Below are 22,511 nucleotides of genomic sequence, written 5' to 3'. Positions count from 1 at the left end.
CTTACTCTGCAATTCTAAGTTATACACAGAAAATTATTTTCTTTGGCCACTTTTTCTAATGACACCAGGGACACCAGGGCCAAGTTGTGATGTAGCAATGAACTCTACTGTTTGAATTTGCATCTATAAGAAAACATACCCTATTTAGAGAGAGGTCAGTTATGAAATAGGACAAAGTAACTAGGTCATGTTACACATTTATAGTTCTACTGCCCCACCCCACACTCCTCTCTGGTGACACTGAGGGTATAAATTGGGGCTGGGCTCAGGGTGTGCATTCACATCAAAGGCCAACATGAAGACAGGCACAGTCTTTGTTCTGGTGGCTTTCATCATCTTGGGGATGGACATGGCCTTCGCTTGGAGACTTCCTCATGGAGGTAACGGTGCTGAGGGAGTCCTACCTGATAGCAGAGGAGGCTCAGAGCCCAGCTTCCTACCTGGGATGGTGTGGCACAGAAACAGGCTGCAGAGTGGAGATTTGGCATTGATCAGACCCACTTTCTTTAACCGTCAGGAGTGATCACCCTGCGTTTCTAATTCTTCTTCTTTTTTTCAATCCTCACCTGAAAATATGCTTATTGATGAGAGAGAGAGAGAGAGAGAGAGAGAGAGAGAGAGAGAGAGAGAGAGAGAGAGAGAGGCAAGGTGAGAGTGGATATCCATTGGATGCCTACCATATGTGACCTGAGAAGGGATTGAACCTGCAAACTTTCAGTATATGGGGCGATGCTCCAACCAACTGATTCACACCAGCCAAGGCCCCATTCTTCTTATCAGATCAGGTTGGGCCTTAATAAAAATTGGGGCTCTCTCTAGATGTGCCTTGGATGTAGGGCTCCAACAGGGAGTAGCCCAGGGATGAACATGGGGTATGAGTGAGGTAGGAAGATGGATGTCTGGGATCAGAGATTTCTCTAATATCTTCTAAGGTGGAAAGAAGAGGCTTATGACAGAGCAGGATTCGTGCCTGCGGGACCGGGCAGGCTTTGCAGCAGGGAGAACATTCTCCTAAGGGCCTGACTGTGAAAATGGGGGCTTCGGTGTGAGGGTGGAGCTGCCGAGGCTGAGGGAGGGGTCCAGGAGTACAAGGGAAGAATGGAAGAGGTGGGAGTCCTGCCAGCAGTGAGCCCGTCGACCACTTAACAGCAGTTTTCATACCTGGTTAGTGACTATTCCAGATTCCATAAACACCATTTTATGTTACAGGGAGAAATAGACCTGGATTCTGCCCCAAGGTGCCCAAAGGAACCGTTGGGATTTGTGATAACAGCTGCTCAGGAGATGACTCATGTCCCAGGGGAATGAAATGCTGCAGAAATGGATGTGGCCATGTATGCCTACGTGCTATCCATGTGGTGAGTCTAAATCAGTCAAGAGCTGACAAGGGTGTTAACTACTCCCCAGTGGACTTTCCTGGGGCCGATGGATGTTCACATGTCCACTGCACACAGAAGTCTGGGTAACTCCAAGAGAAAGAGACTGGAAGTGAACGGCAGAAGGACACCTGGCTGCATTATCTAAGACCCTCTCCTCGAAGAGAAGCCCTATCCCTGTCTCTGTCCCTGGGGGCTCTCTGTTGAGACAAGTAACCATGGTCCTAGATGCACAGGTCATTACTGACCCAGGGTTTGTCACCCTCCTTCCCCTTCCCCACCAAGGGGGCTTAACTCTTCCTAGAAAATGGGTGATCCTGGGAGGCAGAGGGAAAGGAAAGACAACCCCAATTATGGAGTATCTCCTGTGTCAGTCATGCATTGTGCTGAATTTGGGATAAAAAGATAAACACAGCTAGCTCAGGGACAGAACTATGTAAATAATTACAAGCTAGGGCAGTGGTCGGCAAACTCATTAGTCAACAGAGCCAAATATCAACAGTACAACAATTGAAATTTCTTTTGAGAGCCAAATTTTTTAAACTTAAACTTCTTCTAACTCCACTTCTTCAAAATAGCCTCGCCCAGGCCATGGTATTTTGTAGAAGAGCCACACTCAAGGGGCCAAAGAGCCGCATGTGGCTCGCGAACCGCAGTTTGCTGACCACGGACCCAGGGTGACCACAGCTTTGTACAAATTTCTACTAAAGTCTGTGGAAGCACAGGGAAGAGTTGTTGGTTTTGCCTGGGTGGGTGGATCAGTGGGGGTTGGAAAGGTTGTCAGAGAGTAGAGAACACTTAAAGGAGAGCTTAGAGGAGGCATAAAGTTTGCCACAGTCAGGAAGGGCAGTACAGATGATGGGGAAATGCGGGCCCTGTGCTGGAGATGGGAAAGTGGATGAGATTGCGCTCAGTAGAAGTTCATCTCAGTAGAGGATCATCCAAGCCAGGGTCCAGAAAGGAATGTTTCAGGGGGAAATAGACCTGGATTCTTCCCCAAGGTGCCCGAAGGAGCCGTTGGGATTTGTGCTGACAGCTGCTCAGGAGATGACTCATGTCCCAGGGGAATGAAATGCTACAGCAATGGATGTGGCCGACAATGCCAACCTGCTGACCATAGGGTGAGTCTAAATCAGTCAAGAGCTGACAAGGGTGTTAACTGCTCCCCAGTGGACTTTCCTGGGGCCGATGGATGTTCACATGTCCACTGCACACAGAAGTCTGGGTAACTCCAAGAGAAAGAGACTGGAAGTGAACGGCAGAAGGACACCTGGCTGCATTATCTAAGACCCTCTCCTCGAAGAGAAGCCCTATCCCTGTCTCTGTCCCTGGGGGCTCTCTGTTGAGACAAGTAACCATGGTCCTAGATGCACAGGTCATTACTGACCCAGGGTTTGTCACCCTCCTTCCCCTTCCCCACCAAGGGGGCTTAACTCTTCCTAGAAAATGGGTGATCCTGGGAGGCAGAGGGAAAGGAAAGACAACCCCAATTATGGAGTATCTCCTGTGTCAGTCATGCATTGTGCTGAATTTGGGATAAAAAGATAAACACAGCTAGCTCAGGGACAGAACTATGTAAATAATTACAACCTAGGGCAGTGGTCGGCAAACTCATTAGTCAACAGAGCCAAATATCAACAGTACAACAATTGAAATTTCTTTTGAGAGCCAAATTTTTTAAACTTAAACTTCTTCTAACTCCACTTCTTCAAAATAGCCTCGCCCAGGCCATGGTATTTTGTAGAAGAGCCACACTCAAGGGGCCAAAGAGCCGCATGTGGCTCGCGAACCGCAGTTTGCTGACCACGGACCCAGGGTGACCACAGCTTTGTACAAATTTCTACTAAAGTCTGTGGAAGCACAGGGAAGAGTTGTTGGTTTTGCCTGGGTGGGTGGATCAGTGGGGGTTGGAAAGGTTGTCAGAGAGTAGAGAACACTTAAAGGAGAGCTTAGAGGAGGCATAAAGTTTGCCACAGTCAGGAAGGGCAGTACAGATGATGGGGAAATGCGGGCCCTGTGCTGGAGATGGGAAAGTGGATGAGATTGCGCTCAGTAGAAGTTCATCTCAGTAGAGGATCATCCAAGCCAGGGTCCAGAAAGGAATGTTTCAGGGGGAAATAGACCTGGATTCTTCCCCAAGGTGCCCGAAGGAGCCGTTGGGATTTGTGCTGACAGCTGCTCAGGAGATGACTCATGTCCCAGGGGAATGAAATGCTACAGCAATGGATGTGGCCGACAATGCCAACCTGCTGACCATAGGGTGAGTCTAAATCAGTCAAGAGCTGACAAGGGTGTTAACTGCTCCCCAGTGGACTTTCCTGGGGCCGATGGATGTTCACATGTCCACTGCACACAGAAGTCTGGGTAACTCCAAGAGAAAGAGACTGGAAGTGAACGGCAGAAGGACACCTGGCTGCATTATCTAAGACCCTCTCCTCGAAGAGAAGCCCTATCCCTGTCTCTGTCCCTGGGGGCTCTCTGTTGAGACAAGTAACCATGGTCCTAGATGCACAGGTCATTACTGACCCAGGGTTTGTCACCCTCCTTCCCCTTCCCCACCAAGGGGGCTTAACTCTTCCTAGAAAATGGGTGATCCTGGGAGGCAGAGGGAAAGGAAAGACAACCCCAGTTATGGAGTATCTCCTGTGTCAGTCATGCATTGTGCTGAATTTGGGATAAAAAGATAAACACAGCTAGCTCAGGGACAGAACTATGTAAATAATTACAACCTAGGGCAGTGGTCGGCAAACTCATTAGTCAACAGAGCCAAATATCAACAGTACAACAATTGAAATTTCTTTTGAGAGCCAAATTTTTTAAACTTAAACTTCTTCTAACTCCACTTCTTCAAAATAGCCTCGCCCAGGCCATGGTATTTTGTAGAAGAGCCACACTCAAGGGGCCAAAGAGCCGCATGTGGCTCGCGAACCGCAGTTTGCTGACCACGGACCCAGGGTGACCACAGCTTTGTACAAATTTCTACTAAAGTCTGTGGAAGCACAGGGAAGAGTTGTTGGTTTTGCCTGGGTGGGTGGATCAGTGGGGGTTGGAAAGGTTGTCAGAGAGTAGAGAACACTTAAAGGAGAGCTTAGAGGAGGCATAAAGTTTGCCACAGTCAGGAAGGGCAGTACAGATGATGGGGAAATGCGGGCCCTGTGCTGGAGATGGGAAAGTGGATGAGATTGCGCTCAGTAGAAGTTCATCTCAGTAGAGGATCATCCAAGCCAGGGTCCAGAAAGGAATGTTTCAGGGGGAAATAGACCTGGATTCTTCCCCAAGGTGCCCGAAGGAGCCGTTGGGATTTGTGCTGACAGCTGCTCAGGAGATGACTCATGTCCCAGGGGAATGAAATGCTACAGCAATGGATGTGGCCGACAATGCCAACCTGCTGACCATAGGGTGAGTCTAAATCAGTCAAGAGCTGACAAGGGTGTTAACTGCTCCCCAGTGGACTTTCCTGGGGCCGATGGATGTTCACATGTCCACTGCACACAGAAGTCTGGGTAACTCCAAGAGAAAGAGACTGGAAGTGAACGGCAGAAGGACACCTGGCTGCATTATCTAAGACCCTCTCCTCGAAGAGAAGCCCTATCCCTGTCTCTGTCCCTGGGGGCTCTCTGTTGAGACAAGTAACCATGGTCCTAGATGCACAGGTCATTACTGACCCAGGGTTTGTCACCCTCCTTCCCCTTCCCCACCAAGGGGGCTTAACTCTTCCTAGAAAATGGGTGATCCTGGGAGGCAGAGGGAAAGGAAAGACAACCCCAATTATGGAGTATCTCCTGTGTCAGTCATGCATTGTGCTGAATTTGGGATAAAAAGATAAACACAGCTAGCTCAGGGACAGAACTATGTAAATAATTACAACCTAGGGCAGTGGTCGGCAAACTCATTAGTCAACAGAGCCAAATATCAACAGTACAACAATTGAAATTTCTTTTGAGAGCCAAATTTTTTAAACTTAAACTTCTTCTAACTCCACTTCTTCAAAATAGCCTCGCCCAGGCCATGGTATTTTGTAGAAGAGCCACACTCAAGGGGCCAAAGAGCCGCATGTGGCTCGCGAACCGCAGTTTGCTGACCACGGACCCAGGGTGACCACAGCTTTGTACAAATTTCTACTAAAGTCTGTGGAAGCACAGGGAAGAGTTGTTGGTTTTGCCTGGGTGGGTGGATCAGTGGGGGTTGGAAAGGTTGTCAGAGAGTAGAGAACACTTAAAGGAGAGCTTAGAGGAGGCATAAAGTTTGCCACAGTCAGGAAGGGCAGTACAGATGATGGGGAAATGCGGGCCCTGTGCTGGAGATGGGAAAGTGGATGAGATTGCGCTCAGTAGAAGTTCATCTCAGTAGAGGATCATCCAAGCCAGGGTCCAGAAAGGAATGTTTCAGGGGGAAATAGACCTGGATTCTTCCCCAAGGTGCCCGAAGGAGCCGTTGGGATTTGTGCTGACAGCTGCTCAGGAGATGACTCATGTCCCAGGGGAATGAAATGCTACAGCAATGGATGTGGCCGACAATGCCAACCTGCTGACCATAGGGTGAGTCTAAATCAGTCAAGAGCTGACAAGGGTGTTAACTGCTCCCCAGTGGACTTTCCTGGGGCCGATGGATGTTCACATGTCCACTGCACACAGAAGTCTGGGTAACTCCAAGAGAAAGAGACTGGAAGTGAACGGCAGAAGGACACCTGGCTGCATTATCTAAGACCCTCTCCTCGAAGAGAAGCCCTATCCCTGTCTCTGTCCCTGGGGGCTCTCTGTTGAGACAAGTAACCATGGTCCTAGATGCACAGGTCATTACTGACCCAGGGTTTGTCACCCTCCTTCCCCTTCCCCACCAAGGGGGCTTAACTCTTCCTAGAAAATGGGTGATCCTGGGAGGCAGAGGGAAAGGAAAGACAACCCCAATTATGGAGTATCTCCTGTGTCAGTCATGCATTGTGCTGAATTTGGGATAAAAAGATAAACACAGCTAGCTCAGGGACAGAACTATGTAAATAATTACAACCTAGGGCAGTGGTCGGCAAACTCATTAGTCAACAGAGCCAAATATCAACAGTACAACAATTGAAATTTCTTTTGAGAGCCAAATTTTTTAAACTTAAACTTCTTCTAACTCCACTTCTTCAAAATAGCCTCGCCCAGGCCATGGTATTTTGTAGAAGAGCCACACTCAAGGGGCCAAAGAGCCGCATGTGGCTCGCGAACCGCAGTTTGCTGACCACGGACCCAGGGTGACCACAGCTTTGTACAAATTTCTACTAAAGTCTGTGGAAGCACAGGGAAGAGTTGTTGGTTTTGCCTGGGTGGGTGGATCAGTGGGGGTTGGAAAGGTTGTCAGAGAGTAGAGAACACTTAAAGGAGAGCTTAGAGGAGGCATAAAGTTTGCCACAGTCAGGAAGGGCAGTACAGATGATGGGGAAATGCGGGCCCTGTGCTGGAGATGGGAAAGTGGATGAGATTGCGCTCAGTAGAAGTTCATCTCAGTAGAGGATCATCCAAGCCAGGGTCCAGAAAGGAATGTTTCAGGGGGAAATAGACCTGGATTCTTCCCCAAGGTGCCCGAAGGAGCCGTTGGGATTTGTGCTGACAGCTGCTCAGGAGATGACTCATGTCCCAGGGGAATGAAATGCTACAGCAATGGATGTGGCCGACAATGCCAACCTGCTGACCATAGGGTGAGTCTAAATCAGTCAAGAGCTGACAAGGGTGTTAACTGCTCCCCAGTGGACTTTCCTGGGGCCGATGGATGTTCACATGTCCACTGCACACAGAAGTCTGGGTAACTCCAAGAGAAAGAGACTGGAAGTGAACGGCAGAAGGACACCTGGCTGCATTATCTAAGACCCTCTCCTCGAAGAGAAGCCCTATCCCTGTCTCTGTCCCTGGGGGCTCTCTGTTGAGACAAGTAACCATGGTCCTAGATGCACAGGTCATTACTGACCCAGGGTTTGTCACCCTCCTTCCCCTTCCCCACCAAGGGGGCTTAACTCTTCCTAGAAAATGGGTGATCCTGGGAGGCAGAGGGAAAGGAAAGACAACCCCAGTTATGGAGTATCTCCTGTGTCAGTCATGCATTGTGCTGAATTTGGGATAAAAAGATAAACACAGCTAGCTCAGGGACAGAACTATGTAAATAATTACAACCTAGGGCAGTGGTCGGCAAACTCATTAGTCAACAGAGCCAAATATCAACAGTACAACAATTGAAATTTCTTTTGAGAGCCAAATTTTTTAAACTTAAACTTCTTCTAACTCCACTTCTTCAAAATAGCCTCGCCCAGGCCATGGTATTTTGTAGAAGAGCCACACTCAAGGGGCCAAAGAGCCGCATGTGGCTCGCGAACCGCAGTTTGCTGACCACGGACCCAGGGTGACCACAGCTTTGTACAAATTTCTACTAAAGTCTGTGGAAGCACAGGGAAGAGTTGTTGGTTTTGCCTGGGTGGGTGGATCAGTGGGGGTTGGAAAGGTTGTCAGAGAGTAGAGAACACTTAAAGGAGAGCTTAGAGGAGGCATAAAGTTTGCCACAGTCAGGAAGGGCAGTACAGATGATGGGGAAATGCGGGCCCTGTGCTGGAGATGGGAAAGTGGATGAGATTGCGCTCAGTAGAAGTTCATCTCAGTAGAGGATCATCCAAGCCAGGGTCCAGAAAGGAATGTTTCAGGGGGAAATAGACCTGGATTCTTCCCCAAGGTGCCCGAAGGAGCCGTTGGGATTTGTGCTGACAGCTGCTCAGGAGATGACTCATGTCCCAGGGGAATGAAATGCTACAGCAATGGATGTGGCCGACAATGCCAACCTGCTGACCATAGGGTGAGTCTAAATCAGTCAAGAGCTGACAAGGGTGTTAACTGCTCCCCAGTGGACTTTCCTGGGGCCGATGGATGTTCACATGTCCACTGCACACAGAAGTCTGGGTAACTCCAAGAGAAAGAGACTGGAAGTGAACGGCAGAAGGACACCTGGCTGCATTATCTAAGACCCTCTCCTCGAAGAGAAGCCCTATCCCTGTCTCTGTCCCTGGGGGCTCTCTGTTGAGACAAGTAACCATGGTCCTAGATGCACAGGTCATTACTGACCCAGGGTTTGTCACCCTCCTTCCCCTTCCCCACCAAGGGGGCTTAACTCTTCCTAGAAAATGGGTGATCCTGGGAGGCAGAGGGAAAGGAAAGACAACCCCAGTTATGGAGTATCTCCTGTGTCAGTCATGCATTGTGCTGAATTTGGGATAAAAAGATAAACACAGCTAGCTCAGGGACAGAACTATGTAAATAATTACAACCTAGGGCAGTGGTCGGCAAACTCATTAGTCAACAGAGCCAAATATCAACAGTACAACAATTGAAATTTCTTTTGAGAGCCAAATTTTTTAAACTTAAACTTCTTCTAACTCCACTTCTTCAAAATAGCCTCGCCCAGGCCATGGTATTTTGTAGAAGAGCCACACTCAAGGGGCCAAAGAGCCGCATGTGGCTCGCGAACCGCAGTTTGCTGACCACGGACCCAGGGTGACCACAGCTTTGTACAAATTTCTACTAAAGTCTGTGGAAGCACAGGGAAGAGTTGTTGGTTTTGCCTGGGTGGGTGGATCAGTGGGGGTTGGAAAGGTTGTCAGAGAGTAGAGAACACTTAAAGGAGAGCTTAGAGGAGGCATAAAGTTTGCCACAGTCAGGAAGGGCAGTACAGATGATGGGGAAATGCGGGCCCTGTGCTGGAGATGGGAAAGTGGATGAGATTGCGCTCAGTAGAAGTTCATCTCAGTAGAGGATCATCCAAGCCAGGGTCCAGAAAGGAATGTTTCAGGGGGAAATAGACCTGGATTCTTCCCCAAGGTGCCCGAAGGAGCCGTTGGGATTTGTGCTGACAGCTGCTCAGGAGATGACTCATGTCCCAGGGGAATGAAATGCTACAGCAATGGATGTGGCCGACAATGCCAACCTGCTGACCATAGGGTGAGTCTAAATCAGTCAAGAGCTGACAATGGTGTTAACTGCTCCCCAGTGGACTTTCCTGGGGCCGATGGATGTTCACATGTCCACTGCACACAGAAGTCTGGGTAACTCCAAGAGAAAGAGACTGGAAGTGAACGGCAGAAGGACACCTGGCTGCATTATCTAAGACCCTCTCCTCGAAGAGAAGCCCTATCCCTGTCTCTGTCCCTGGGGGCTCTCTGTTGAGACAAGTAACCATGGTCCTAGATGCACAGGTCATTACTGACCCAGGGTTTGTCACCCTCCTTCCCCTTCCCCACCAAGGGGGCTTAACTCTTCCTAGAAAATGGGTGATCCTGGGAGGCAGAGGGAAAGGAAAGACAACCCCAATTATGGAGTATCTCCTGTGTCAGTCATGCATTGTGCTGAATTTGGGATAAAAAGATAAACACAGCTAGCTCAGGGACAGAACTATGTAAATAATTACAACCTAGGGCAGTGGTCGGCAAACTCATTAGTCAACAGAGCCAAATATCAACAGTACAACAATTGAAATTTCTTTTGAGAGCCAAATTTTTTAAACTTAAACTTCTTCTAACTCCACTTCTTCAAAATAGCCTCGCCCAGGCCATGGTATTTTGTAGAAGAGCCACACTCAAGGGGCCAAAGAGCCGCATGTGGCTCGCGAACCGCAGTTTGCTGACCACGGACCCAGGGTGACCACAGCTTTGTACAAATTTCTACTAAAGTCTGTGGAAGCACAGGGAAGAGTTGTTGGTTTTGCCTGGGTGGGTGGATCAGTGGGGGTTGGAAAGGTTGTCAGAGAGTAGAGAACACTTAAAGGAGAGCTTAGAGGAGGCATAAAGTTTGCCACAGTCAGGAAGGGCAGTACAGATGATGGGGAAATGCGGGCCCTGTGCTGGAGATGGGAAAGTGGATGAGATTGCGCTCAGTAGAAGTTCATCTCAGTAGAGGATCATCCAAGCCAGGGTCCAGAAAGGAATGTTTCAGGGGGAAATAGACCTGGATTCTTCCCCAAGGTGCCCGAAGGAGCCGTTGGGATTTGTGCTGACAGCTGCTCAGGAGATGACTCATGTCCCAGGGGAATGAAATGCTACAGCAATGGATGTGGCCGACAATGCCAACCTGCTGACCATAGGGTGAGTCTAAATCAGTCAAGAGCTGACAAGGGTGTTAACTACTCCCCAGTGGACTTTCCTGGGGCCGATGGATGTTCACATGTCCACTGCACACAGAAGTCTGGGTAACTCCAAGAGAAAGAGACTGGAAGTGAACGGCAGAAGGACACCTGGCTGCATTATCTAAGACCCTCTCCTCGAAGAGAAGCCCTATCCCTGTCTCTGTCCCTGGGGGCTCTCTGTTGAGACAAGTAACCATGGTCCTAGATGCACAGGTCATTACTGACCCAGGGTTTGTCACCCTCCTTCCCCTTCCCCACCAAGGGGGCTTAACTCTTCCTAGAAAATGGGTGATCCTGGGAGGCAGAGGGAAAGGAAAGACAACCCCAATTATGGAGTATCTCCTGTGTCAGTCATGCATTGTGCTGAATTTGGGATAAAAAGATAAACACAGCTAGCTCAGGGACAGAACTATGTAAATAATTACAACCTAAGAGGACCAAGATGGCGGCATAGGGCGGACGCCTGATTGTTGCCTACCACAACAATTTCGAAACTACAACTGGAAAACAGAGCAGACACCATCCAGAACCACCGGAGGGCTGGCTGAGCAGATGCTCTACAACTAGAATAAAAGAGAGGGGTACGCGGGATGATGCTGATGTCGAAGAGCCAAAGATCACACTTTTAGAACTACAGCTCTGGCGACACAATGGCGGCCTGGAACGTGCTCGGCGCGGTTCCCACGGCGGTCTCCGGCTGAGGGGACGGCTCCGCTCGCTGCTGAGCACAGACAGACGGGCCCCTGGGAGACAGGGAGTGGGAGACTCTGCGCTTGCTGACCTCCAAGTCCTTCAAGAATCTCAACGCCCCGGAAGCGGCCAGGTGCGCACGCCCGGCGACCGGCCGCCGCTGCAGACCCGAGCACCGTCGCAGCGACAACCGGACCAGCCCGCCGCTGTGCACCAGGCACACAGGAGCTTCGCCGAGCCGCCGCCCAGCGAGTTCCGCAGCAGCCGCCCCGGAGCTTTGAGAAAATGGCCGGAGGAATTGCTGAGAGGGAATTGACCGACAGGAATTGGGACCAAGAAGACAAAGACCATTTTTCGACAGAGGAGAATCAAGAAGACGGCTAAGAAGCCCCAGGTGCGGAGAGGGAGCGGGATCGGGGGCTCGGGGAGCAGACGGGAGGGGTCCCGGACGCTGCCCAGAAATCGCGGCCGCCAAGGAAAGTTCCGACTCCATACTCATTCAGTTTCGCAACTGCGCCGCCCCCGCAGGCCGCCCGGCCTGGGGCGGCAGCGCCCGGAGCCCGGCGGCCGCCCAGCGCCCGTCCCCGCCGCGCAGCCCCTGCGCGCCTGGTTCCGCGGGCCACACGCCCCGCACACCGGACGGAGGCCCGGGCGCCCTCTCCGTGCAGCTCCCGGCGGCGCTAGACTGCAGTAGAGAATGGTAGATTTACAGCTAAGAGGGAAGAGGAAACCAGCGAAATCGGAGGGGATGAGGTGTGGAGGCGCGTGGGTCTGACTGGTGGCGGGGGAAAGGGGCTTTTGTTCCAAACCTAGGGGAGATTAGCTCTCCATCACCCTGAAATCCAGCTTCTGGGGACCCGCGGGAGACCCAGATGCCTGCGGGGAGAGGCGGGACTCTTGCGGAGGTGCGCCCAGCAATCAGTGTTTGCTGCACTGGAGTGCGGAATGAGGGGACTTAGAAACGTGGAAGGCAGAAGGACCAGACTCGCAGCCATGGCGGCTCGCCGCACCATGGCCTGTTGGCGCCCTGAGACCCCGCCCTGCCCTGGGACCCGCCCCACCCTGGGACCCGCCCCACACGTTTTGAAGACCCGCCCCGCAAGTCTTGCAGGCGCACCTGCGCTCCAAGTAACGGCTTATGCATGTGGGTGGCCTGCCTTCTGGCAGCGGACCAGATGAACTGCTGTTCTAGTTGGACTGCTCCAGGGCCACTCAGACAGGAGGAGGAAACTACAGTTTTTGCTGTAAGGCACTAGCTGATCTACACCCCATTGGAGACCCAGAAACGAGGGCATCTAGTGGTCTGTGGGAGATGACACCAGATTTCAACCACGCGCATAAGTGATACATTCAGTGAGCCCCAAAGCCTTGCTGCACCAAGACCCGGCCCATAAACGTGTCTCCCGCACAGCAACTCTTCCTTTATAGATAAAGAGAGCCCTCCCAGTGACACCAACAACAATCAAGACTTAACTATACAAAGGAGGACCAAGATGGAGGCATAGGGCGGAAGCCTGATTGTTGCCTACCACAACAACTTTGAGACTACGACAGGAGAGCAGAGCAGACACCATCCAAGACCACCATAGGGCTGGCTGAGTGGATGCTCTACAACTAGAATAAAAGAGGGGTAAGCGGGATGATGCTGATGCCGGTGACCCAAAGACTACACTTTAAGAACTACGGCTCAGGCGACACAACGGCGGCCTGGAACGTGCTCGGCGCAGTTCCCCCGGCGGTCTCCGGCTGCCGAGCACGGACAGACGAGCCCCTATGAGACTTCGGGTGGGAGACTCTGCGCTTGCTGACCTCCGAGTCCGTCAAGAATCTCAACACCCCGGAAGCGGCCAGGTGCGCATGCTCGGCGACCGACCACCGCTGCGGACCCAAGGGCCGACGCAGCGACGCCGGACCGGCCCGCCGACATGCACCGGGCGCACCGGAGCTTCGCCGAGCCGCCGCCCAACGAGTTCTGCAGCAGCCGTCCTGGAGCTCTGGAAGGATGGCCAGGGGAATTGCTGAGGGGGGGTTGACTGGCAGGAATTGGGATCGGGAAGACGGGGCCCCGCTGGGACCCGGGTGCGGGCGGGGTTGCGCGCCTCTGGGCTCGGGTGTGGTCACATGCCTCTGGGTATAGGTGAGGCCTCATGTCCCTGGGTCTGGGTGAGGCCACGTGCCCCTGGGTCCAGGTGAGGCTGGATTCCGGGTCCGGGTGAGGCCATGTGCCCCTGGACCCAGATGAAGCTGGGTCCCGTGCCTGGGTGAGGCCAAGCGCTCCTGGGTCTGGGGGAGGCAGCGCTCCCCTGGGTCCGAGTGAAGCCAGGTGTCCCTAGTTCCAGTTGAGGCCTCACGCACCTAGGCCTGGGTGAGGTCACGTGCCCCTGGGTCTGGGAGAGGCCAAGCGTCCCTGGGTCCAGGCGAGACCATGTGTCCCTGGATCCAGGTGAGGTCACGTGCCCCTGGGTCTGGGAGAGGCCAAGCGTCCCTGGGTCCGGGTGAGACCAAGTGTCCCTGGATCCAGGTGAGACCTCGTGCACCTAGGCCCGGGTGAGGCCACGTGCCCCTGGGTCGGGGAGAGGCCAAGCATCCCTGGGTCCGGGTGAGACCATGTGTCCCTGGATCCAGGTGAGGCCTCGTGCACCTAGGCCCGGGTGAGGCCACGTGCCCCTGGGTCTGGGAGAGGCCAAGCGTCCCTGGGTCTGGGTGAGACCATGTGTCCCTGGATCCGGGTGAGGCCTCGTGCACCAAGGCCCGGGTGAGGCCACGTGCCCCTGGGTCTGGGAGAGGCCAAGCGTCCCTGGGTCTGGGTGAGACCATGTGTCCCTGGATCCGGGTGAGGCCTCGAGCACCTAGGCCCGGGTGAGGCCACGTGCCCCTGGGTCTGGGAGAGGCCAATCGTCCCTGGGTCCGGGTGAGACCATGTGTCCCTGGATCCGGGTGAGGCCTCGTGCACCTAGGCCTGGGTGAGGCCACGTGCCCCTGGGTCTGGGAGAGGCCAAGCGTCCCTGGGTCCGGGTGAGACCTTGGGTCCCCGGATCCGGGTGAGGCCTCGTGCACCTAGGTCCAGGTGAGGCCACGTGCCCCTGGGTCTGGGAGAGGCCACGCACCCCTGGGTCCGGGCGAGACCATGTGTCCCTGGATCCGGGTGAGGCCTCATGCACCTAGGCCCGGGTGAGGCCACGTGCCCCTGGGTCGGGGAGAGGCCAAGCGTCCCTGGGTCCGGGTGAGACCATGTGTCCCTGGATCCAGGTGAGGCCTCGTGCACCTAGGCCCGGGTGAGGCCACGTGCCCCTGGGTCTGGGAGTGGCCAAGCATCCCTGGGTCCGGGTGAGACCATGTGTCCCTGGATCCGGGTGAGGCCTTGTGCACCTAGGCCCGGGTGAGGCCACGTGCCCCTGGGTCTGGGAGAGGCCAAGCGTCCCTGGGTACGGGTGAAGCTGGATCCTGGGTCCGGGTGAGGCAGTGTGCCCCTGGATCCATCCGGGTGAGGCTGGGTCCCAGGCCCGGGTGAGGCCACGCGCCCCTTGGGTATGGGTGAGGCCACGTACCCCTTAGTCCGGGGAACGCCGTGCCCCTGGGTCCGGCCGAGACCAAACCAGAGGGAGTCGGACCTCCGTTACCACCATTTGTCCACCATCCAGAGCTGAGGGGTCAGTGCTGACATGTACACATAAGGAACTGCTGGATATTGAAATTGGGTCTCAAAAGAACTGTTGGTCCAGGGGGAAGCTCGCTATAGACTGATTCATTTGCCTGTCAGCATAACTATTATTGCTCGTCTCACATTCAGTTCTTATAAGTATATATCTAGTGACATATGATCTCGCTCATCTAGGGGAAATGATGAACAACATAGATTGAGGAACAAGAACAGAACCAGAAGCAAGGAGGCATAGATCGGACTATCGGGCCTCAGAGGGAGGATAGGGGAGGGTGTGGGGAGGGGGAGAGTTCAACCAAAGGACTTGTGTGCATGCATATGAGCCTACCCAACGGTTAAGTTCAACAGGGGGGGGGGTTGGGGCATGCGTGGGGAGAGGGGTGGGATGGGAATGGGGGGATGAGGACAAATATGTGACACCTTAATCAATAAAGAAATTAAAAAAATAAAAATAAATAAAATAAAATAATAATTACAACCTAGGGCAGTGGTCGGCAAACTCATTAGTCAACAGAGCCAAATATCAACAGTACAACAATTGAAATTTCTTTTGAGAGCCAAATTTTTTAAACTTAAACTTCTTCTAACTCCACTTCTTCAAAATAGCCTCGCCCAGGCCATGGTATTTTGTAGAAGAGCCACACTCAAGGGGCCAAAGAGCTGCATGTGGCTCGCGAACCGCAGTTTGCTGACCACGGACCCAGGGTGACCACAGCTTTGTACAAATTTCTACTAAAGTCTGTGGAAGCACAGGGAAGAGTTGTTGGTTTTGCCTGGGTGGGTGGATCAGTGGGGGTTGGAAAGGTTGTCAGAGAGTAGAGAACACTTAAAGGAGAGCTTAGAGGAGGCATAAAGTTTGCCACAGTCAGGAAGGGCAGTACAGATGATGGGGAAATGCGGGCCCTGTGCTGGAGATGGGAAAGTGGATGAGATTGTGCTCAGTAGAAGTTCATCTCAGTAGAGGATCATCCAAGCCAGGGTCCAGAAAGGAATGTTTCAGGGGGAAATAGACCTGGATTCTTCCCCAAGGTGCCCGAAGGAGCCGTTGGGATTTGTGTTAACAGCTGCTCAGGAGATGACTCATGTCCCAGGGGAATGAAATGCTACAGCAATGGATGTGGCCGAGAATGCCAACCTGCTGACCATAGGGTGAGTGTAAATCAGTCAAGAGCTGACAAGGGTGTTAACTACTGTCAAAGGGTTTGGTAGACTGCTTGGGTTTTCTGAGCAGAGGAAATGTCATGACCAAATATATATTTTAAAAGGATGATGTTGATATCTATGTTGATGACCTTGAGGAAGAGGAATGGGAGGTGGGATCATACCGGGAGACCAGCCCCAAAAGATTTCTCATGAATCCAATGCTTGGCATAACAACACTGTTTAACAAATCATTCCTGGCAGGTGTCTATTTTTTGACATGCAGTCCCAGAAGATGAAGATCTAAAGTGATGGAGTGGCCAATTCTAAAGAGTTTGTGTACAAAATAAATCTTACCTGTGGCATTATTGAGACTGTGTCATTCTTCCCCTTTCGACATTCTTTCTAGTGGACCCTCGGTGGATAAACAGAACAGACTGTGTGCCCTGTACCAAGTCCATGAATACAGGCACTCAGGATAGATGAGAGGCAAGGTGTGCCAGCTGGTTTCTTTCCTCCTTCCATGTCCATGTCTCTAAACAGGGCAAAGGGCATGACAATATTTTCTCAAGCATTCTGTGAATATGATTTTGGTCAAGAAAAAAAATGACCTTTGAGCACATAGCAGGCCTATGGTAGCAGCCTTTCTTAGGGCAAGACTCAGAAGGAGTAGGAGCAGAAGCACCTATGGAGATACCCTATTCTAAGGCAATACACTAACATGTAGCAGAACTGGAAGCCTACTACTAGGAGAGGAAACATGGCCCTTGGGATGTGGGGCTTTGAGTGTCATAGGCTGGGAAGTACCAGCTACTGCCCTGGAGTGACTAGGAGTTAGAATAAGTTGGGACATAGGCTCTGTGGGTGGGTCTTTGACTCAGAGTTTTCCTGAGTCAGAGGATAAGCCTCGGTCTCCCAAAGAAGCCCTGACAAAAACGATGGTCTGGGCTGACCCTCCAAGCTCCATCTCCCAGCGCTCTCTGTTCACTTTTCCACCTCGACTGCCCCACTTGGCCTTCTGCCATGGTCTGCCATGCCTGCTTGTCCTTGCCACCTAGCACATCTTATAACCCCAGTGCCCATGGCCTCACCAGCCTGTGCATTGGAATGAGGGCATATTAGCTTTGATATCTTCTTTTACTGGCTGGTCATCCGCATCCCAAATCCCACCGTGCTTCTGTCTCTCTTGGTCATTCATGGGGGTTCATGAGCACACCCATAACATGTTCTCAAACAATTTCACCTATTATCTGCCATTCTGAATGCCAAGGTAGGACCTTCCCCTGCAAAGATACTTGAGGATGGCATCCTACAATGTCCACTTATGTTTCTGCCCTTTAGTTAGTCCTGAACCCTATAGAGGTTCTGTAGACATACAGTCTTGTCAGACTCTGTGGTCACGCAGATTTTGGAGCCATATGTTAGGGGAGGATACATAACACTCACCATGCACAGGCCCTTTCACACGTAGTAGCTCACTTGACACTCACCACAATTCTATAATATCATCTCAGTAGCAGAATTTTTCATAAAGTTTACAGATAAAGAGTCAGAGGGTCCAAGTAGCTAAATGACTTGCCCAATATTACACTCTTTTAAAAAATATATAGTTTTATTCATTTCAGAGAGAGGAGGGGCGAGGGAGAGAGAGAGATAGAAACATCAATGCTGAGAGAGAACCATTGATTGGCTGCCTCCCGCATGCCCCCCACTGGGGATTGAGCCCACAACCTGGGCAAGTGCCCCATATAGGAATCAAACCATGACTACCTGGTTCATAGGTTGATGCTCAACCACTGAGCAAAACCAGCCAAGCCCAATGTAAAACTCTTACTGAGAAGAGGGGCCAGTCTTCTCCTCCATGTCTGCTTGGCTTTTAGGTAAATGCTCTATGCCTTGCACCATGCTGACCTTCTCTCCCAAAGAGGGAAGATGTTCAGTGGCAGGGCTCTCCTGGTCAGGTGTTACAGTCTCCATAGAAAGACACGTATGGATTATCTATGCTTCATATTTAACACCAGGACAGGGAGGGTGGAGCAGAAGGGCATTGACTGGGTCTTTTCTCTTTCCACACCATCATCTGCAATGGGCTCTATAAGCTTTAAAGTAAAATTAGCTCAGAACCCTTTGGGATTCCTCTGCCCACCCATATTTATATTTTTAAAAGTGGATAATTTATATATATATATATATATATATATATATATATATATATATATATATATACATATATATGTATTTGGTAGGCATTTTTCAATCAGCCAAAGCTCACCTCTGGGCTAGCTGCCTCTCCCATGGACAGCCTTGGTGTGGCCTCCTGACCACCCATCATTCCCCAATTCTATGCTGTGAAGTAGCATTGGCTCCACCTCCCTAACAGACCAGAAATGTACCTGTGTGTGTAGTAGGGTCATAGAAATCTGAGACTTCCTCCGGCCTGGCCAGGTAGCTTTTGAGTCTTTCCCCTCACCATCAGTCCATGCATTCTGTAGATAAAGAAGTCATGTAAAACCCTATATTGACAAAGAAGTTTTCAAGGCTCTTTTTTATGTGATTATTTATTTACCTTCTTGAAATGCCAAGCTCCAGAGCACACTTCAGGCATAGCACATGCATAAGGTCTGTTACCTGGGCTGTTCCCTTGCTCTGGTTTTTGCTCTTCTGGAAGCCTGTGAACAGGTTGTAGGAAGGTATCCCTGGAGACAATGCCTTTCAAAGTTCGTTTTTTGATTTGTTTTTTTAAATGTCATTGATTTTTAGAGAGAGATGGAAACATCAACGATGAAAGAAAATCATCTATTGGCTGCCTCCTGCACACCCTCCCACTGGGGATCCAGCCCATAATCTGGGCATGTGCCCTGACCAGGAATCGAATCGTGTCCTCCTGGTTCCTAGGTTGATGCTCAACACCTGAGCCACGCAGATCAGGCCAAAGTTTGTTTCTTAATCCCAAATGAGCCCTTGGCTTTGAGGGGGAAAAAATCACAGATCCCACAAAGGGCCTTTCGGTGAAATGAACCAAAAGCCTTATTCTCTTGGAAATCATGTCCACTCCTTGCAAAATGACTGAGAAAACAAAAAATGATACCCATTGCACCAATAAGCCAATAAAAACCAGTCCACTCTTGCACTTAACAACTCTCCTAGCCCAGTTTACACAGAGTGTTAGCTTATTTCTACCTTCTTCCTCCAAATAATCATTTAACCAAATCTCTGTGTGTGAAGCATAGGTGCAGCATGAGCTGTTTGGACAGGCTGTGTGGAAAGTGTGAGTAGAGCAGAATGGGAATGTTGGCTATGGAGTTGGGAAATGTACAATTTTATTTCACGAGGACTTTCTCACTGATGTACACACTCTGGGGCACAGTCCCTACAGGACCTGGGGGAAATTTGACACGTTCTATTTTAATCCAAGATTAATTAATAGAGCTTTGTTTGTATGGACAAGTAGTTTATTTTTAAACTTTATATTATGGGAAAATGTAAACACATACAAAGCAGACAGAATAGTATTATGATAACCACATACTCATCATCCAGCTTCAACCACTGTTAATGTGTAATCATTCTTATTTTATAATTCCATTCAATTCCCCTCATCTCATGCTATTTTGAAGAAAATTGCAGACATATTTGTATTACATACTAGAGACCTGTTGCACAAAATTCGTGCAGGACTAGGCCTGGTCTTGCCTACTGGCTGCTGGCACCAGCTTCCCTCTGGCATCAGGGACCCGGGCTTCCCTCGCAGCCCCGGCTTCATCCGGAAGGTCATCTGGAAGGACATCCGGTCTAATTAACATATTATGCTTTTATTATTATAGATTATTTCTGTATGTATCTTTAAAAGATAAGAACTCTTTTTAATTGTGTTATTTATCATACCTTTTTTACTGTTATAGTTTTATTTCCTCTTTATTAGCTAGATGATCTTTCACTTGTAGCCTATTTTATTGGTATAATTAGTCTCCCTTTCTGTCTCTCTTACTATATGTTTTGTATTTAGAAAGGTTTATATTTTTGTTGTAATAGTTATCTTGTACTAAGACCTTTAAGTATTACCTTTCCTCCCTTCTTTTTTGGGGAATAATTATCTATAAGTAAAATACTATGAGTAATAGTCATAATAAAATTAGCTAATTTCATCTTTTTTTTCCACCCCTTCCCTGCACCCCAACCCCAACAACTTTGTTCTAGATTGTCTTGATTCAAGGTGAACACTTTATAAGTTATATAAATGTCTAATCACTATGCTGTACATCTGAAACTAATATAACATTATATGTCAACTGTAACTGGGGGAAAAAACAGGAAAAAATTGTCTTGATTATTCTTGATTTTTAGGACTTTTTTATAAGATTTAGTATTAGTTTATGAATTTTTATTTAAAAATCCTTCTAAGATTTTCATTGGAATTACATTAAATTTCTATTTTGGGAAAACTCATATCTTCATGATCATGTATCTTCTAATCCATGAACACGGTATTTGACTCCGTTTATTAAGATCTTTTCAAATTTTTTCTCAGTAATATTATGTAGTTTTCTGAATATAATGTGTTAGATTTATACTTAGGTAATTGATGGGTTTTTGGATGATACTGTAGAGGCATTTAAAATTTTATTCTTGCCAAAACCGGTTTGGCTCAGTGGATAGAGCGTCGGCCTGCGGACTGAAAGGTCCCGGGTTCGATTCCGGTCAAGGGCATGTACCTTGGTTGCGGGCACATCCCCAGTGGGGGGCGTGCAGGAGGCAGCTGATCGATGTTTCTCTCTCATCGATGTTTCTAACTCTCTATCCCTCTCCCTTCCTCTCTGTAAAAAATCAATAAAATATATTTTAAAAAATAATAATAAAATTTTATTCTTCAAGTGTAAGACTTAAGCACTTTTAACTTGTCTTTCCTCTCCTCAGGCATCTGTGAGCACCAGTGAAGAGCAGGCGAGGACTGTGGGCACGTAGATCAGTGCATTAGGGAGGGCGGAGGTCACGTCTGCTCCCCCATGATTCAAACAGGTAAGTCCTTTTTTAAATTTCAATTTACTTATTTTTAATTTTACAATTACAGTTTACTTTCAATATTATTGTGCATTGGGTTCAAGTGCACAGCATAGTGATTGGACAATCGTGTACTTTACAAAGTGTTCCCCCTAATATTTTCACAACCCAGCTGTCACCATACATCCTATCTAATAAAAGAGTAATATGCAAATTGACTATGACTCCAACACACAAGATGGCTGCCCCCACGTGGTCAAAGATGGCTGCCCCCTTGTTAACACAAGATGGCCAGCAGGGGAGGGCAGTTGGGAGGGACCAAGCCTGCAGGGGAAGGCAGTTAGGGGTGACCCGGCCTGCAGGGGAGCAGTTAGACATCAACAGGCTGGCAGGCAGAAGCAGTTAGGGGCACTCAGGGAGGGAGGCAGGTGAGCAGTTGGGAGCCAGCAGTCCTGGATTGTGAGAGGGATGTCGACTGCCCGTTAAGGCCCGATCCTACTGGGATCCTACCGGGATCGGGCCTAAACGGGCAGTCGGACATCCCTCAAGGGTCCCAGTTTGGAGAAGGTGCAGGATGTCCTGAGGGACACGCCCCCTGTGCATGAATTTCGTGCACCAGGCCTCTGGTAGTTATTATAATACTAGAGGCTTGATGCACCGGTAGGGTTTCTCAGCATGGCCTGCGGAAATTGGGCCCAAACCAGCATTCCAACACTGCCTGCTGCTCCTGTCTGCCACTCCTGCTCATCCCAGCCCCGCTGCGCCTGCCAGACTCTCTCCCAGTCAGTCCAATCTGGAGAGGCTTGCTCCACCTCAGTGGAGCTCCCAAGCCATGAGCCCTGCGTCTGGCACCCTTCCCGAGGACAGGGTCGGCGGAGGTCCTGGATATGATTGGGCCCTCCAGGCAGCCTTGGGCCACTCTTACTGGCAGAGGATCAGGAACTGTCCCCCCCTCCCCCACTCTCCCCCACTGGTGTTCATGCTGGTTGTCTGGAGCCACCTGGCAGCCGCTTTTATATTGTTTCTTCCTTACGGAGCTTCTAGGGAGGGGAAGTGGCCACGGTGCCCGAGGCTGACTTCGTGGAGGCCAGCAGTGCTGAGAGGATCTTGCTGGCGCCACTGGTCCTTCGGTGCCTGGCCATTCTCTGGAGATTGGACCTATAGGACTACTGAGGGGGGTGAGTGGCTGCTGCAGGACTGGTGGGCCCGGGGCTGAACGGTGCTCCAGCTGTGGGAGCGCACTGACCACCAGGGGGCAGCTCCTGCATAGAGTGTCTGCCCCCTGGTGGTCAGTCGCATCATAGCAACTGGTCATTTGATAGTTCAGTCACTTATGCCTTTTATATATCTAGACTGACTAGAGGCCCTGTGCACGAAAGGCACATGTAGGGTCCCTAGGCCTGGCCAGCTATCAGGTTCCCTGCCTCCTTGCCTCCTCCTTCCCTCAGCCTGCCCCCACCACTGCCCGCCTCAGGTCGCCTGCCATGTTACATGCCGCCCCTGGTGGTCAG

The 22,511-nt window shown here is 50.4% G+C and overlaps 1 protein-coding gene across 1 annotated transcript; it reads left to right on the top strand.

The window, feature by feature from the left end:
• The first annotated feature begins 232 nt into the window (after window positions 1-232).
• LOC114227125 (latent-transforming growth factor beta-binding protein 4-like) lies at window positions 233-16,367 on the top strand. Its single transcript, XM_054709427.1, has 12 exons — window positions 233-380; window positions 1,210-1,358; window positions 2,378-2,497; window positions 3,517-3,636; window positions 4,656-4,775; window positions 5,795-5,914; window positions 6,934-7,053; window positions 8,073-8,192; window positions 9,212-9,331; window positions 10,351-10,470; window positions 15,892-16,011; window positions 16,267-16,367. The coding sequence occupies exons 1-12, from the start codon at window positions 296-298 to the stop codon at window positions 16,279-16,281; spliced, it is 1,329 nt and encodes a 442-aa protein (XP_054565402.1). The 5' UTR covers window positions 233-295; the 3' UTR covers window positions 16,282-16,367.
• Window positions 16,368-22,511: the final 6,144 nt, after the last annotated feature.

This window comes from Eptesicus fuscus, chromosome 20, assembly GCF_027574615.1.
Source record: "Eptesicus fuscus isolate TK198812 chromosome 20, DD_ASM_mEF_20220401, whole genome shotgun sequence".
Classification (NCBI taxonomy): Eukaryota; Metazoa; Chordata; class Mammalia; order Chiroptera; family Vespertilionidae; genus Eptesicus; species Eptesicus fuscus.
Note: the sequence above shows the minus strand (reverse complement) of the source record. Positions and strands in the feature narration are given on the sequence as shown.